Consider the following 15,220-nt stretch of genomic DNA (forward strand, 5'->3'; position numbering starts at 1 on the left):
TGGCAAAGAAAATCCTGTTTAACACAAATTCAACTAGCTACCTGCCAGAAGCAGACAGGTAATGGAATAACTATAGATCAGTAGGGAGATTTCACATGCACTTCTGCAAATGGCAGAGAAGAAACGTTCTCCAACACCTGTCTGTTGCCTCTTAAAGTGCTCCGTTGCCTGTAAAATATGGTTTGATCCTTCCCTGGTGTAATTTCCCTGCATGAAACACAGTTAAGAGGGGTAAAATTTATACAGCGTTCCTACTGCATTTATTGGTCATGTATTAACTCACAAAATCATATTACTTTATTATTTGCACAGCTTTGTAAGCATAGTAATGCTTGGTGCTTTCCAACAGCTGGATGAACATCCCAAAGATCTTAATACTGATTTGGAGCTGTTTCCCAACCATCAGTTGATTAGTTCACTGTTTGGGTAATAGAAGCATACCAAACCACCTCTCCTCATGAATTTGCACAGAATTTAGCATAGATAAAGCAAGTAACTGGCACTTGTATTTCGGTTTCTACACGTTTTTTCTTATTACCTTTCTGCAATCTTTTAGTCTCATTTACATGCAAGCCTACTTCTTTCAATAACTTAATCAATTTGCTGGTATTGCTTTTATGCCAGGTATTCTGATGGCACTACAATGCATCCAAGGATTATGCTATGCATACAAATACTGAAAACTAAAGCTGTAAAGTCAAAATGCAGCCCTGACACAAACCAGCTTTGCAAACTCAGTGTCTCTGTGTAACTGCCCAAGTATTCAGGTTATAACATCAGACTAACACGGTCTCTGAATGATCATCTAATATTGCTAGCATGCAAATAGAAGGAGCATTACTGCAGAGGAAAGGAACGGCTCACATTTCTGAGATTCACATGGTAAGGAAGAAACAGGTTCAGGTCTGAGCAGCCCTAGCAGAAGTGGAATTGATTTAACTGCTTAGTGCGTCAAGCTAATTTTTTAATTATCCCTCTGCTTCCTCTTTAATCACCATTTCATGAGAAATCTGTATTTTAAAGACCATTGAAGTCTGGGGTTCACCTTTTTCTTTGTGTACACTGACATACTTACTATATACGTTGATAGCTATCATTCTCACGTCTGTGGGTAGAATTGGGCCCTGAGGGACTAACATCATATAAAAAGCAATTCAGAGGCGAGTGGGTCAACCTTTCATGGCTCAACTTATTTTCGCTAGAAATTGCAGCCACCTGGGATGAGAAGTACAACCCGGCACAAAAAAAAAGCCTTTGCGGGGGTGGGGAGAAAACAAGGCAGTGATGTTAATAGCTCATTAGACAGAGCCTCGGTTTTATGTTTTTCATTAATGCTTTCAGCAGTTAGACTTGATTCAACTCAAAAGTTACATCTGTTCATAAGAGTCAAATGATTTGATCTGAGGAGTTAAACAGCTCTAGATATTAGCAACGGGGGGGATGTAGATGTACACATACAGGTCAGTGGTATGAATTCATCTCTGCTGGGCTCGTTATCCTGTTAGCAGTCTCGTTAGCTTTCCACACCAGCTGCTTAGTAGTTTCATGACAGTAAGGGATATTTCTGACTGTATATATGACAGAAATGGACATATTTGTTGGCAGTCTCACTAGAGACGCCAAGCATGAAAGCCCGGCCCAGGAGCTGCCGCGCTCGGTGCGGTTTTTGTGATTTAAGAGGTGCCGTATCAATCCCTAGTTGGACTCAGAGAATGAACTGCCCTTTCAGTGACCTGGCAATGACAGAGCTGGAGCAGCAAAGCTGTCAAGCATGGTCTGAAGGCTTTTCCCGAGGAGCAGTCTCCAGAGCCCTGCACCACTACTTGCTCCCACCGAGAGAGAACCTGGTGCAGGGAACAGCCCAGCAGCTGCTTTCCAGCAGCCGCTCTATACAGTTTGGCAGGACAATTCATTTTAACTTTACACTTCCTAATGGACTAACAAGCAACATCATGTTACGTGAGTGTTGTTGCTTCTGCCACACATGAAAGATGTATGCACATAATGAAATAGTGCTCTGAAAGCATTTAACTCCCTGTGCATTGTGGAAGTAGGAGCATATTATTTTTTACCAGAATAAAGCCACCCTATTAAACTGTCAGAAATAGCTACATAGGAAGCCAGAGAACTTGGAGAGATGCAGTGCTCAGGGAACATCTGACTGCCATGTTTAATGGTGACATTTTAATTTCAACCACAGTGGTGAAACACATTACAGTACGGCCACAGGGCAAGCCTGCCAAAGGAAGCTGCGAAGCTGCGTGATTCATGTTTGTACTGAACAAGCATGTCAACAACCAACCAAATATTTTTTTATGACAAGGTTACTTCAGAGCCACACCAACCATTAGTTTACATCAGCAGTGAAAAAGTAATAAAAAAGCATAGAAGTTGATCATTTATTATTATTATATATTTTTCTTTTGCAGGAGAGAAGGTCTGGAGTCAAAGACCTGCAGCCTTGGGTGTGCTGCCATCCAAGCTGTGCGGCTCTGATGCTTTCTTCATGTAGCACCGTATCAGGGTAAGCATAAACCCTGTTCACAATGGCACCCATGCTCTGAAGACTTAAGTCATGTACTTTTTGACCCCTTCTGAGAACAAACTAAGAATTTCACTATGTATGTCCCCTCTTTTGAATCTAGCTTCTCAACCATCCCATACAGGGTCTCCACCCACACAAACTGCAGGGCTGCACTTGCATTTCACTGCACAAAAGAAAGTACGTTCACCAGTGTGGAGCTTGTGAATATTCACAGGAGACAGGAATTCATTGAAAAATATCCCCAAAACACAGCCAAAGTAGTATAAAATGGACAGAACAAAATCTGATTTTCTCTTTTCTGGCTATCTCACTTTGAGGATTTTCTGCTTTAGCAAATCTCTGCCCTGAACAACCACATGTGGAGCAAGTGATGCGCTGATCTTTCCGTGTGTGAGATGGGGCTGGCAGTCACAGTGCAGCCCTATTTTTGATACTTTAAAGCAATATCTGGTACTTGAGCAAACATCCTCCTTTAAAATACTGGTAAATGAAGCAACTAAAGGGTAAAAATCTCTCTGTGCGTTGCAGTGGTGCTCTCACGCTCAAGATGCATCAACAACACACTGGCCTAGGGAAAATATCAATACATCAATTACTTTTGCATTTTTAATACGGATAAAACAGCCACCCCTCCCTAAAGGAGCAGGGCTGCTTTTCTTCTTCTTTGCTTTCTTTCCTTTGTGGAGAATACAATCAGTGGAGAATTGCACAGCACCCTTTCTGAGTTTCTTAAGAGAAACAAACAGAGGGAAATTCATACATTTCAGAGGAAGCTATTGTTAGTTACTCTCATTTAATCATACAGAGAAAGAAACACTTTAGTGAAGAAGGTCAAAAGTGTAATTTCACTGCTGTGAAGGGTCTATTGGGATTCTGGTGTTCAAAACAAAGAGGCATCTCCTACTGTTAGGAGTATTCAGGGGACACCCTGATTCCATTACACACTTTTCCAGCCAAAAATGATTTGAAACGCAACATTAAACTGCACATTCCTACAACAGAGAATAAAAATCTGGTAAAGGTGACAAAGAGAGCCCATTTGGAAAACCCTTTTTGACAGCGTATATCAATTCCAAGCCACAGGGAGGATGTATCCACTTTGTCAAAAGGTGTTAAGCATTGTGGATTTGGTACAGATGAAGCAGCAGTGTCTGGCCTGTCTGAGGAGGTATTAGAAATGTGTCAATGGAAAAGAAAGAGGGATTAAACTGACAGAAAGAATAAGGCAGGGTTTTATTACATTCAAAGGGGGAACCAAACAGTATATTTTAATTAGGTGTGTCACAAAATAACTGAGAGGGAAAAAAAGAGTAAATCCTAGAAATATGGAATTGGTCTAGATGAGTACTTGTTTACTATGATAACTAAATGCATATATTTAAAGAAGCCAAGGAAGCACAGTGCTAATGCCTGGTGTTTTTAAAGCCACCGAAGTTCCATTTATTTACATTTTCTTAATTGCTATGAAATGAGATAAGAAGATTCAAAATAATGTTCACCTCATCTGTAAATTAACCAAGTAAATTAAGTAAATTAAGTTCCTCTGGAACTTTAACCATTATGATCAACCATTATGATTACTGATGAGTTTTAATACATTCAGCCCTGGCACCTTGGTTTCACTTATTGCTAACTGGATTACTCTTCTTAATCCCATGCAGACTCATTTCTCAATGTTTATTTAGAAACCAGATGAACAAACACCTCACTGCATTGGTAATAATCACGGAACTATAGTGAAAAGACTTTAAGTGATTTCCTTAATTTTATGAATTAAGTCAGGCTGGGGATAGTAAAACAAACCATTACGCAGTGTTTAGCTGGCATTAAAACAGGTCCCAGTGATGACATATCCATCACCATAAAAACTGGAGGTGAAAGCAGCAACCCTCAGCAACACCTATGGCAAAACACACATCTGCCTACCACCTGTAATACTCATAAGAAGGCTCATAAATGTCTGGCTCCTACTTTGCATCTCAACCAAGAAAACAAGCAACAAAATGGAGAGGGCTGAGCCAATTAAAAGGGCCTCTGCCCTCATTTTCCACTGCCACTCAAGAGTCCTGCCACCCTGCTTTATTGGCATTACTCAATGTAAACATCAGGCTGTCCACAAAAGTGCATTCAGACTGGACATTTGGAATGAGGGTGGTTAAACTCTGGAACAGGCTTCCTACAGAGGTAGTCAATGTCCCATGACTGTCAATGTACAAAAGACATTTGGATAACGCACACCCTCACTAATATGCTTTCACTTTCGGTTAGCCCTCAAGTGGTAATGCAGTTTGACTTGACGATTTTTGCAGATCCCTTCCAACTGAACTATTCTAAGCACTGGAGCATTTTTCATTCAGCTGAACAAAGCCAACGTGTACATAACTGCACTCTGTGTGACAACTCAATCTGGTCCTGCAGGAATAACAAGGAACCCTTTCAAGCTTTTGGGGAGGCCTTCTGCAGGCTGCCTTTGCCTTCCAAGCAGCCAAGCAGGCCACCTTTGGAGCACAACCCCTGGACATAGCTATGCTACAGGACAATACTAATGTTGGGCTTTCACAGGTAGCAGCCAAAGTACCCAAGGGCTCCTCTTCATCTCCTTGCACCAGTACTGAGCCAGCTATGTTGCATGGCTCCTGTGGGGCGATAGGCATCTCCTCATGCCCTTGCAAGGCACATGGGATGGAGTTATACAATTTATTTCCTGAGAGTGGTCTTTCAGAGGCATGGTAGCAGCACAACAGATGCTCCTGTAGCACACTATAGGGCTTCATGACAGCTCCAGTTAACCCAGTCATTCATATTTACATTACTACTGTTTATTTAGTGATGCCTGTGGAGAAGGCCTCCAGGCAAAATAAGGGTATTGATACACTTTTAAGCCACTATTTTAGTGGTCCAGTTTTACTAAATCATCACTTTACTTTTAATAAATGATCACAAATGGGCAGGAAGAAGCTATTTCTCAAAGCAAAATAATAAACATAGATTTCCATGGAAGTGCTTACTTCTCATTTATATTAGCTGAATTGGTAAGAATCTTCCTTACTGCCACCAAGAACAATGAAAATCTGAATTTTTTAAACAGATCTCACATTCCATCCTGTGTATTCAACAACTTAGTAAGCAGCAGTTGGAGGCATCTTCCACACCTTCCACACCTCCCTCTGCCCCACTTACTGCATTCAATAGTGAGAGGCACTATGCCACCACCAATGCTGCCACTAAACTGCTTCAGTTGTTTCTGTATCACTACTCGCTCCCTGGTTTTAAATTAAATGTAACACTAAGCCTGCAGGTTGTTCACAGAAGAGATGTCTGGAGAAGACTTTTCCCAGTGACTTCTAAGCCCAGGAGCTCCACTTTGCTGTGGTGCATCTCCATTCCCAGGAGACTCCTTGTACTACTTGAGGTTGTCCTCACATGGATTGCTTCTCTGAGCCAGTCTAAGTATGGAGTTGCTATTATTAACAGTGGCTAATTATTAACAGCATTACTAACAGCGTTTCATTTTAGGGCTAATTACACTTTCTTTTTGTACTCCCTCCCCTCGCTAATAGGTTATGTGATGGTGTTAGCTACCCGTATGATTGGTTTTTGTAACTTTTACTACTGAAATATCCAATGTGGTGCCTCTGTATGTTTACTTACAAACGTTCTAACATGTAGCATTTCCTACCTTAGTACCAGTGGTATGAACTCAAAAGCCTACCAACTAAACTAAAACATTGCGTAAGGAATCCTGTGTTCTTTCCCTTTGCTTTACATCTGAATGCACTGCTCTTCCTAGCCAGCAGCTAGGAAGCCATGACAAGCCTGTCTGCAGTGAGCAGATACTGATAGAACACAAAAACTGCCAGTGGTTCCAGCCTGCTTACATTGGAGATTTGCTGTCCTCATGGGATTCCTTCCGTATATGATGATTTCTGTATATTCTTCATTAGAAAACCACTAAGTCCAGGGTTGCAATGATGATACATCACATTTCTGCAACATGGCTGAACAACACAATAGTCATCCACTATTTGGGTCATGGCACGAAGATGAACAAAGCAGCACAGTCACATCTTTGTGACCAGCTCTGAGCCTTGGGACCGTTATCTCCGGAATCAAAGTCTGTTTCGCTGCTGTCCAGGATATCACATTCATCTCCAGGACGAGTTACTATGGCAACTAAGCCTGGGCTTAGGGATGAAGGCATCACTGTGCAAGCCAACGCTTACTGTGTCAGTAATATGGCTGGGGTATGGCTAACCACAGAAGGTCAAAGAAGTGCAGATATTTTTCTCTGCTCTTCACTGATTTACCATTGAGGATGTCAGAATGATTTTAGTCCCTGCAGCATCCCGTCTACTTTGATTTCAGCTTTTCTGCTTTCTCAGCTCAGCAGCAGAGCCCTTCAATACTAAGGATTTCATGAGATCAAGGTGAGCCTGGGGCGCTCCCTCTAGTTCCCCTCCCACAGCATGGAAGGCAGCTAGAGACGGGAGGTGCACAGCCTGCTTGGCATGCCTTGGCACTGACCTGTAACACTGGAAGGAAGAATGAATCCCCCATGCTCCCTGGTTGACTAAAAAGGCACAGATTAAAGAGGTAAAACAGAGTTCATAACTGAGCTCAGTGCAGCGCACTGGAACATCTGGATTCTTCTATACTTGCTTATATCACAAGCTGCCTACATTCAAGATCACAGGTTCTTTATGCATCAGTACCAGTGGTTAAAATTATGCTTTAGCATCCTTTACTCATCTTGCCTCATACATTACGAGCTCTACAGGTTAAACATGCAACATACATGTGGAGATACTATTACAGCAGGATTTTTTCCCTTGATTAGCACTCATGTTTACCAATAAAAGAAAGCAACAGGAAAACTTCTACTAGCAGTGATCACAACTAATTTCTTTGTCTGGGTTGGTTAGTTGTCATGGTGTCTTTCTACCCCTCAAAACGCTGAAAAAATCTACGGGAATTGAAGTTAATAGGATCCATCACTCCTAGAACCTAATAGCAATGAACTGTGGCTTTCTAGTTTGCTAGGAGTATTCAAACAGCAAAATTCCTGTCCTACCTCATTACCTGAAATGTAAAGACTTCATTGGTAGAAGATATCATGTGGTTAAGACTGAAGTCTTAACTGAACATACCACATGATGAAACTGTTTGAAATGGCTTTAACACATGCTAGATTGTCATAGACATTGCAAAAGCATACTCTCTTCCAGAAAAAACAAGGGTTTGGAGAAGAGGCAGGACTTGCTTGTCTTCAAAAGTCTATGAACACTGACTGCCAAATTAATCACTTCTGCCAAGTCAGTGCTGGATATGAGGTGCCAGTGCTTCAGAACTCATCATTCACTTGGTTGTTAGAAAGCATGCTCTTGGAGTGCAATAACTTATTTCTGATTCACCACCTTTGTTAAAGTGTTTCCCAAAATGCCTCCAAAAGCTTCACCCGATACAAAATTCTGCAAGGTGATCTGAGGTAGCTGCTGCTCCTGTGAATTCTGTGCTCTTCTCCTTGGAAGGAGTCCAGGTGGTAGAAGGGAAGTAGAAGAGCTTTCGGCAAGCCCTGTATGGGAAGACTTCCAAGGAATAGAAGCTGGGCAAGCAATGAAACAGGACTTGGCTGTATCTTCTGAGTCTGACTAAGATGTCACGCTCTTTAGCAGCATCTTCTGCCAGACAGCAGAATCAGACTTCTCCACCTACCAAACTGCAATTGCTGAAGAAGAATCTATGTGGGAGACTCACTTGGTCTCTCTTCACGGCCTCCTGGGCAGAGCAAGCACAGACCTGGAAAGTCTAAGCATATATATATATATATATATATATTTGGCTTTGAGTGATGAGGAATTAATAATCATCTGAAAAAGAGGACGTGCACATAGCTTGGCCAAAATACAGTCTGTAAGTGTCATTCTTGCCTCTGGGGAGGCATTAACTGAGGATTTAGAGCAAGAAGAATTTTCAGAAGACAGGCAAGGATCACCATGGATTGTGTGGCTGAAAGTGCATGGCAGACCTACAGTTCCTCTTCTCTCATCTTTAGGGGGAGACAGGAGTAAGAATGCTTCTCCAAATGCTGCAGTTTGAAGCAGCTTAGTAACTGAGTTAGTCTTTCCTCCAGAGACCACTAAGTACAAAACACAATTATTGTTGTTTATGCAGATACAGATGTAAGGAGACAAAAGAGCTTACCCAGACCACATAAAAAAATAAAAGAATAATTAAATAAATAAATAGATCCCCAGCCCAAACAAACAAACAAAAATCCCACACAATTTAGATTAGAAAACAGTTAAGGAAAATTAGAAAATTAAAGTTTCTTAAAAAATACTGTAAACCAAAGACCAAAACAAACCAACTCTATAATTATAATACACCAGAGCATTGCTTGGTTTCCACCCATACAGTGTTTGGGCTTCTGGCTAAAATCGCCCTGTTGGACTGCCTTGAGGAAGAGGTCAGATACCACAAACCACAAAAATGGGTCAGAATCTTCAATTCTAATTTCTCAAAAATTCTGTTTCAGAGACAGTGCCAGTCAGCAAATACACCGCTGTTTCTATGCCTCTCTCATTTGCTTCATAGTAATACATGATTTCCCAGATTTTAGTCCTTACAGAGAGAACTACTTACGAGATAAGCAGTTAACTAACTCTATGACAAAGTATAAATGTAGTGAAATTCAACACAGGCTGCCAATCCGAACTGAATGGAAACAGTAAACAAAGCAGAATTCAATTTTCAATGCGCAGTTATATTAGACTACAAGAAATCAGTGCTGTACACACATACGGACAATTGAACTCCAGTGACGTTGCTTAACCTGCACCCATGTGAAGGGCCACAAATACATCCACTTAGACAGCTCCTATCACTTAACAATTCCAAATGCCTAAGCATAAATTCTACACTTGCAAAAAGGAGTCTATCCTGGACATGAGGATATATCTTCAAGCAGAGGGTGAATATGCCCTGAAAACAGAAGCACATGGGGGCAAAAAGCAGGGATGCAAAAAATGATATACAAATCAAAAAAGCCAGTGGCTTGTAAGATTATGAAGCCTCCGAAACATTAGGCCCTTTTCTCTCATGCCATCTTCTGCCAATAAATCAAGAAAGTCCAAGAACCCACTTGAAGATTTAGCAAGTATTTCAGGGTCTATGGCAAAGTTAAATCAACTCGTGATGTTCCACATCTTATGTAAGGATAAAAGCACTGCTAACCCAAATGGCTCCAAACACAGCACAAAATGGCAGTGCCTGCAGTTGCTCAGCAATTCCTCAGCCAGACAACATGAGAGCCAGAAGAACGCTTGTGCCAAAGACAGTTAATATGATCATATCGCATTCGAGTCATTGGAGTGATACTGGATAAACGTTATGTTGCATGAGGCTATATAGTAATGGGCAGTAATCAGTAAAAACATTTTAAGTTCTTGTTTTACTACGGCTTCATCACTAGCTATAAAACAACATACTAATAAAGAGCATAAAACTGGAAGAACTGAAATTAACAAGGCGTGTTATGGCAATTTAGAAGTAAAAGTCACTTTAGCAATATAAAACTGAACAGTACTGTTTAAAAGAATGAGAAGATTTACCATTCCTTATTAAAAGAAATGACCCAATCAACCAACAACAAAAAGACCAAAGAAACCCCAGATGTTCAGAGTGTCTATCACAGGGTAGTAACTACAGTGTACATATCAAATTGGTAGGCAAAATATAAATGCTGTGTATCAGCCCACTACAGCACTGTCAGTCCCTACCTAGACAACCTTGCACTGACAATGCTAACCACTGAGAGGTGGCAAGAGAGAGGGTGATATTTAGAAGCTTTGGTCAACATGCAGACATCAATTTTGACTCTACAAGTAGGTGTATTTATGGCAGATTCCAAGAATGATTAGCAAGCCATTAGAAAACGAAATTGGCTCCCTCCAAGTTGTTTTTATCAGGCTCTGAAGACACTGCCTAATTTTTAGGAGGACTCTGGTATCATGTGCAGTCAACGTATAATTATTACAGAAATGCAATTGCATCGTTAGCATAAGTTTAATTGTATCATTGACATTAGTGATGCCATAACATCAAGCTCAATAATGGATCATAACAAAACGTACAATTAGCACAATTTTTCTCCTTTTTACACCAACCAAAAGTGTTCAGCTTGAAGAAGCCTAATAGTCCCTACAGAAGTGAGCTAGGGCTGAACCTGAAAGGACTGCTGGCTGGTAATTTAGTAATATGGTAATTAAAGTCTTTTCATGATGTAATTACACATCAACTACAAAAGGACAGCTGCTATACAACAGTGCCAGGGTACGTGGCATGAAATGATTAGATTTGAGAAGCTTTAGTGGTTAAACTGAATACCACAGGCATAAGTCTGAGGTATAGCTGGCACCACACAGCACATTATTATTCAAGTCTCACACTTGCAGTTTCCTTAGTCTCATTGTGACAGTAATAGTTTGTTGTACGTACCTTGGTCCTGTGACAGCAGAAGCTGTTCAAAACCCACCTCTATAAGCTTCTGTTGTTTCTAATTCCAGGTAATTTCAAAGCCCAAGCCCTCTTTTGGGCAGAGGCTATACAAATAAGGATTGTGTAAACTCAAAATGTTCAATTACTGACACCGCAGTGTGAAATCTCTCATATATTAGTCTGCTGGAAATGTAGCTTGATTTACCTGCACTTGTTTTTTAAAAATTTATTCTAGTGTGGGGGCAGAGAAAGTAGAAGGAGACTGAGGACAGAAGAGGCATAAATGAGTAGGTGAACTCGAGGAAACCAGAACGCTGCTGAAATACTGAGGGTTTTGGCAGCTACTTCCAAAAGCAACAAGCATGAGGCACATGTTTGGGAAAAAAAAAAAACAACAAACCCCTCTCTTCTAAAAAACATGTAAGCATTTTGTTTAGTAGTTTCCTCATTATATTTCTCGCTTTCCTCATTTGTATCTGTACAAAACAAAAAGTTGACAGTGCAAGGCATGAGACAGTAAAAATGCACGTATTTTTCCACTAACACAAATAAGGAACTTCTTGGCTACGTGACTTGGCTCTTAAAAATACAACAATGCACTGTGTGCCCTGAAAGTAGGCAGACAAGCTCAGAGCTGCTTTTCTAGTCCTAAAATGTCGTTTTAGGAATGAGAAGCAACTTGGACGTTTCACAGTAACTGCAGGCCCCCCTCTTACCCCTTTCCTGAAACATGAGAAGCAGTGGGAGAGAGACTCAAATCAACCAGACTTCTACACTGTAAAGCTTCTCTTAAAAATATTTAATTCAGCTAGGAAAATCTATAAGCAGGCCCATGTGAAAATGAAAGGTTTTAGAAATTCAGAGAGTGATTAAGGCTTCCATGAGGTCCATTTGGAAAGTGGAAAACCAAACTATTTTGGATCTGAAGTGACTCTGTTACCTATAGGGACCTGAGGAATGAGTAGAACTTCAGCCTCACTTCAAAGATTACCTGGCCTTGCCAGTGGCTTCCTTCTTTTCCTCTTTTTCTAAAAGATGTTTTGGATGGGTTTAATGAACATTCAAAGCCACTGAGTGGTTTTAACTAAGGTGGATACTGGGACTACCTCAAGATCACCACCAATAAAATGCTCCTATGAGCATCCACAGGACTCAATGGAGCTGCTCGTAGGAAGCAAGAGGAAGATACCTGGGGACTGCAAGCAGCCAGACATTTAAGACTGAAGACCTCATCCCTCAGAAGCAGGTCCTGCACGGCCAGTTTTGCACTGCACAATTAAGGAACAAAGCAATTAGCTAACTCTATGGAAGAGACTCAACCACACTTCATAGCACTGTTGCAAAGGACAGCACGATTACTTCTAACCTGATGGAAAATAAATAAAATGTAGCACAGTTAGTGGTTCTGAGGAGTGGGCAGATGGTCAACTCAAACATGTTTCCAGGTATACTCTGCAAGGACTCACCTGCAAGGACTCGTTCATTTGCCACTGGATGGGAGAAGAAGATCTGCATGTCACTTGTCAAGAGGAACTTGGTGAGCAATTTGCAACACACGTAGCAAATTTAGCAAATTAAGATCACTAGCACTAAAAGCAAAGCACTTTATGCGCAATGGATTTGTCTTCCTACACATTTTAATGCAGCAAGATGCAATAAAAATATTTGGTTTAAGATTCAAAACACTTTACTCTTGAGTGCTGTCTCTGTGAACAGAGGAGGGGAGAACAGTACAAACATGAACTGTGTGCACACAAAACCAAAACAACACAAACATTTAACTGTAGCGGTCTTCATCAAAAGACAATACAGTTCAGTATCTGTACAGACTTCAGTTACTCAGCTACTAACTGAACCCAAATGCAGTCTGTGTCACGCACAGAACTACTCTCTGCTGGCCTGTTTATGCAGAGCACTGCCAGAAGAAACATGTGAAGGTATGAAGTCTTGCAAGAACAACCTCGTTCTCTCTGGCAGTGGTATGGGCAGAGAATGAGAGAGAGGGAAGGAATGCAAGTGAGAGGCTCCCAGCATGTTCCTAGTTTTAGCTAAGTCAGAAAAAGAAGGAGCTTTTCATCATGAGATTTAAAGCATCCAATTTCTAACTAAAGCAAAGTTACAATTTTTGAACTACAGCATTCAGTTCTGAGAAACAGGCAAGTACATGAGTCAGAGCAGGACACAGTAAAAATCCTAACTTCTGGATAGCCACCCCCCTGCAGGAGTAGTAGATATTTACTATAATACTATTTTCAATTATATTAAAATCTGATAGCCAGGTGGTCTTTCAAGACTAGACCTAGGAAAGCAGCCTCAGGATCAGCAGTTCCAGATGTAGTCCCCCATCAAACAGTGTTTAACATACAATTCTACTACACCTGTTTCAAAGGCTCTTCAGCATCTTTTCACTTCTCTGCAACCACCGAGTCATTCAGAGACAGTGACAAGGAAGAAAAGATGAGGTAGTCACCTTGAGTGCATCCACCACTCAACTAGACACTGGAAGTAAGTCTATCATTACTTTTTGCATTAATTTTTGTGAGAACTGTTAAGAACCCAGCCAAAAACCAGAACCTCCTAGTGATGCTACTTGCTACTAAGGAACTTGGCAACACCAGATCTTGGCAGTTTGGGTGTGGAAGTAGAACAGACATCACACTCACTTACCTGCTATCACCAGCATTTGCCACGTAAAGCTTCCCCAGTAAATACACCACAACAAGGGCTGTGCAGCCACCAGAAATATTATACACGGTCCTCTCTCTTTCTATTTGTAAATCCTATAGGAAGAGAAAATAAAATGTATTAAGGACAGCACTGTAAACAATAGTTTAGAAAATGGAGATTCCCCTAAAAAATTACAATTTTCTTCAAATGCAAGTCTCACTAGCTTTCTTTACTATTGCAGTTCTGGGTACATGCTCAGAGAGAATGGAAAGTCTTGGAGTACCAACTGCTTATGATACAAAGTTGGGGATAAAACAGGACAGGACTGTAAAACATCAGGCATCGTGGAATAAAGGGCAATGCTGAGAGATGCAAGAGATTTTGCTATGGAAAAAGCACAAAGAAGGCAAAGATAAATGTAGCTGAACAACAGATACACAGTGGTATAAATGGAGAGCACTTTACGTAGACAGAAAATAATTAACAAGACCTAGCTATGACATGAATAACTACCTGGTCTCCAAAGTGGAGGCTAGGATTGTGGAGTGTACACCTTAACAAACAGCAGCAAGACACACTGATGCAACAGTGCTACCCTTTAGAAATACAGAAAGGAATGATGCTAAACTTGTTAACAAAAAAACCCCACCATGAAACAGAATAACATCGGTAGGACACCAAAAAAATACCAGTACTATGCATTCACAGAATTGCCAGGATGTGCCACAATACGTAAGGCTGTATCTTGTCTCACTGCTTTTATGAGACCCTGGAAAGAATTTGTGAATATGCACTGATTTAGAGATGTGTGAACCTACTCAAACAGTTCTTCCTGTGTTAAACATCCAATTGATTCTGAGTTTAATAAGAAGTACTATATAAAATACCATATTAATATAAAAAGCCCTCCTGCTTAATAGACGCAGAGAACACAAGTCACATCTGTCACTGACAGCCAGTCAAGCCCAGCAGTATACATTACCCCAAGAAAGCTTAGAGACCACGAAAAAAAAAGGTAAATGAGCTACTTCCCAGTACTCCATACATCTTCAACAAAACTAATTGTATCCCAGTGAACTCACTCTGTTGCCTCTTAGCTTAGCATCTGGTAATAACCCAACATGTTAGAAGTCACCCTCCTCTCCTGAGTCTGGAGTCCAACCTAATACCAAAATGGTCTTTCCCTGCAATACTGGATTCAAATGCGGAGTGTCATCTTACACAGCTATTGCAAGTAACTAAGGGATCTTTTCAGCTAAACCTTGCCTACTTGTATGTGCTTTTCATTACAAATGTATTTGCCTCTCTGTGTGCTGTAGTTCATTATTTGCATTAAGCAACAAACAGCTCAAATTGTCCATGCCTTGGGGTATGGGATTTAGAGCTTTATTTCAGAGCTCTGTTTATCCAAGTAAAAGAACCACAACAAATGCTAAGTATAACAGCTGCAATTTGCTTGAAAACCTGCCGCACCAAAGCAGGCCAGGGACTGCTCTTTGTTTCCTACACATT

At 40.8% G+C, this 15,220-nt stretch overlaps 1 protein-coding gene across 1 annotated transcript in view; it reads right to left on the reverse strand.

Moving 5' to 3' along the window:
• The window catches only part of PPM1H (protein phosphatase, Mg2+/Mn2+ dependent 1H), a 122,981-nt gene that overhangs the window by 39,280 nt on the left and 68,481 nt on the right, over nucleotides 1–15,220 (reverse strand). The window contains exon 4 of the mRNA XM_015855388.3: nucleotides 13,709–13,821. Coding sequence (XP_015710874.2) covers nucleotides 13,709–13,821 — 113 coding nt within the window. The remainder of the gene's footprint in view (nucleotides 1–13,708; nucleotides 13,822–15,220) is intronic.

The sequence above is a fragment of the Coturnix japonica genome, chromosome 1 (assembly GCF_054131305.1).
Source record: "Coturnix japonica strain WE chromosome 1, WE-NBRP24, whole genome shotgun sequence".
NCBI classification, from domain to species: Eukaryota; Metazoa; Chordata; class Aves; order Galliformes; family Phasianidae; genus Coturnix; species Coturnix japonica.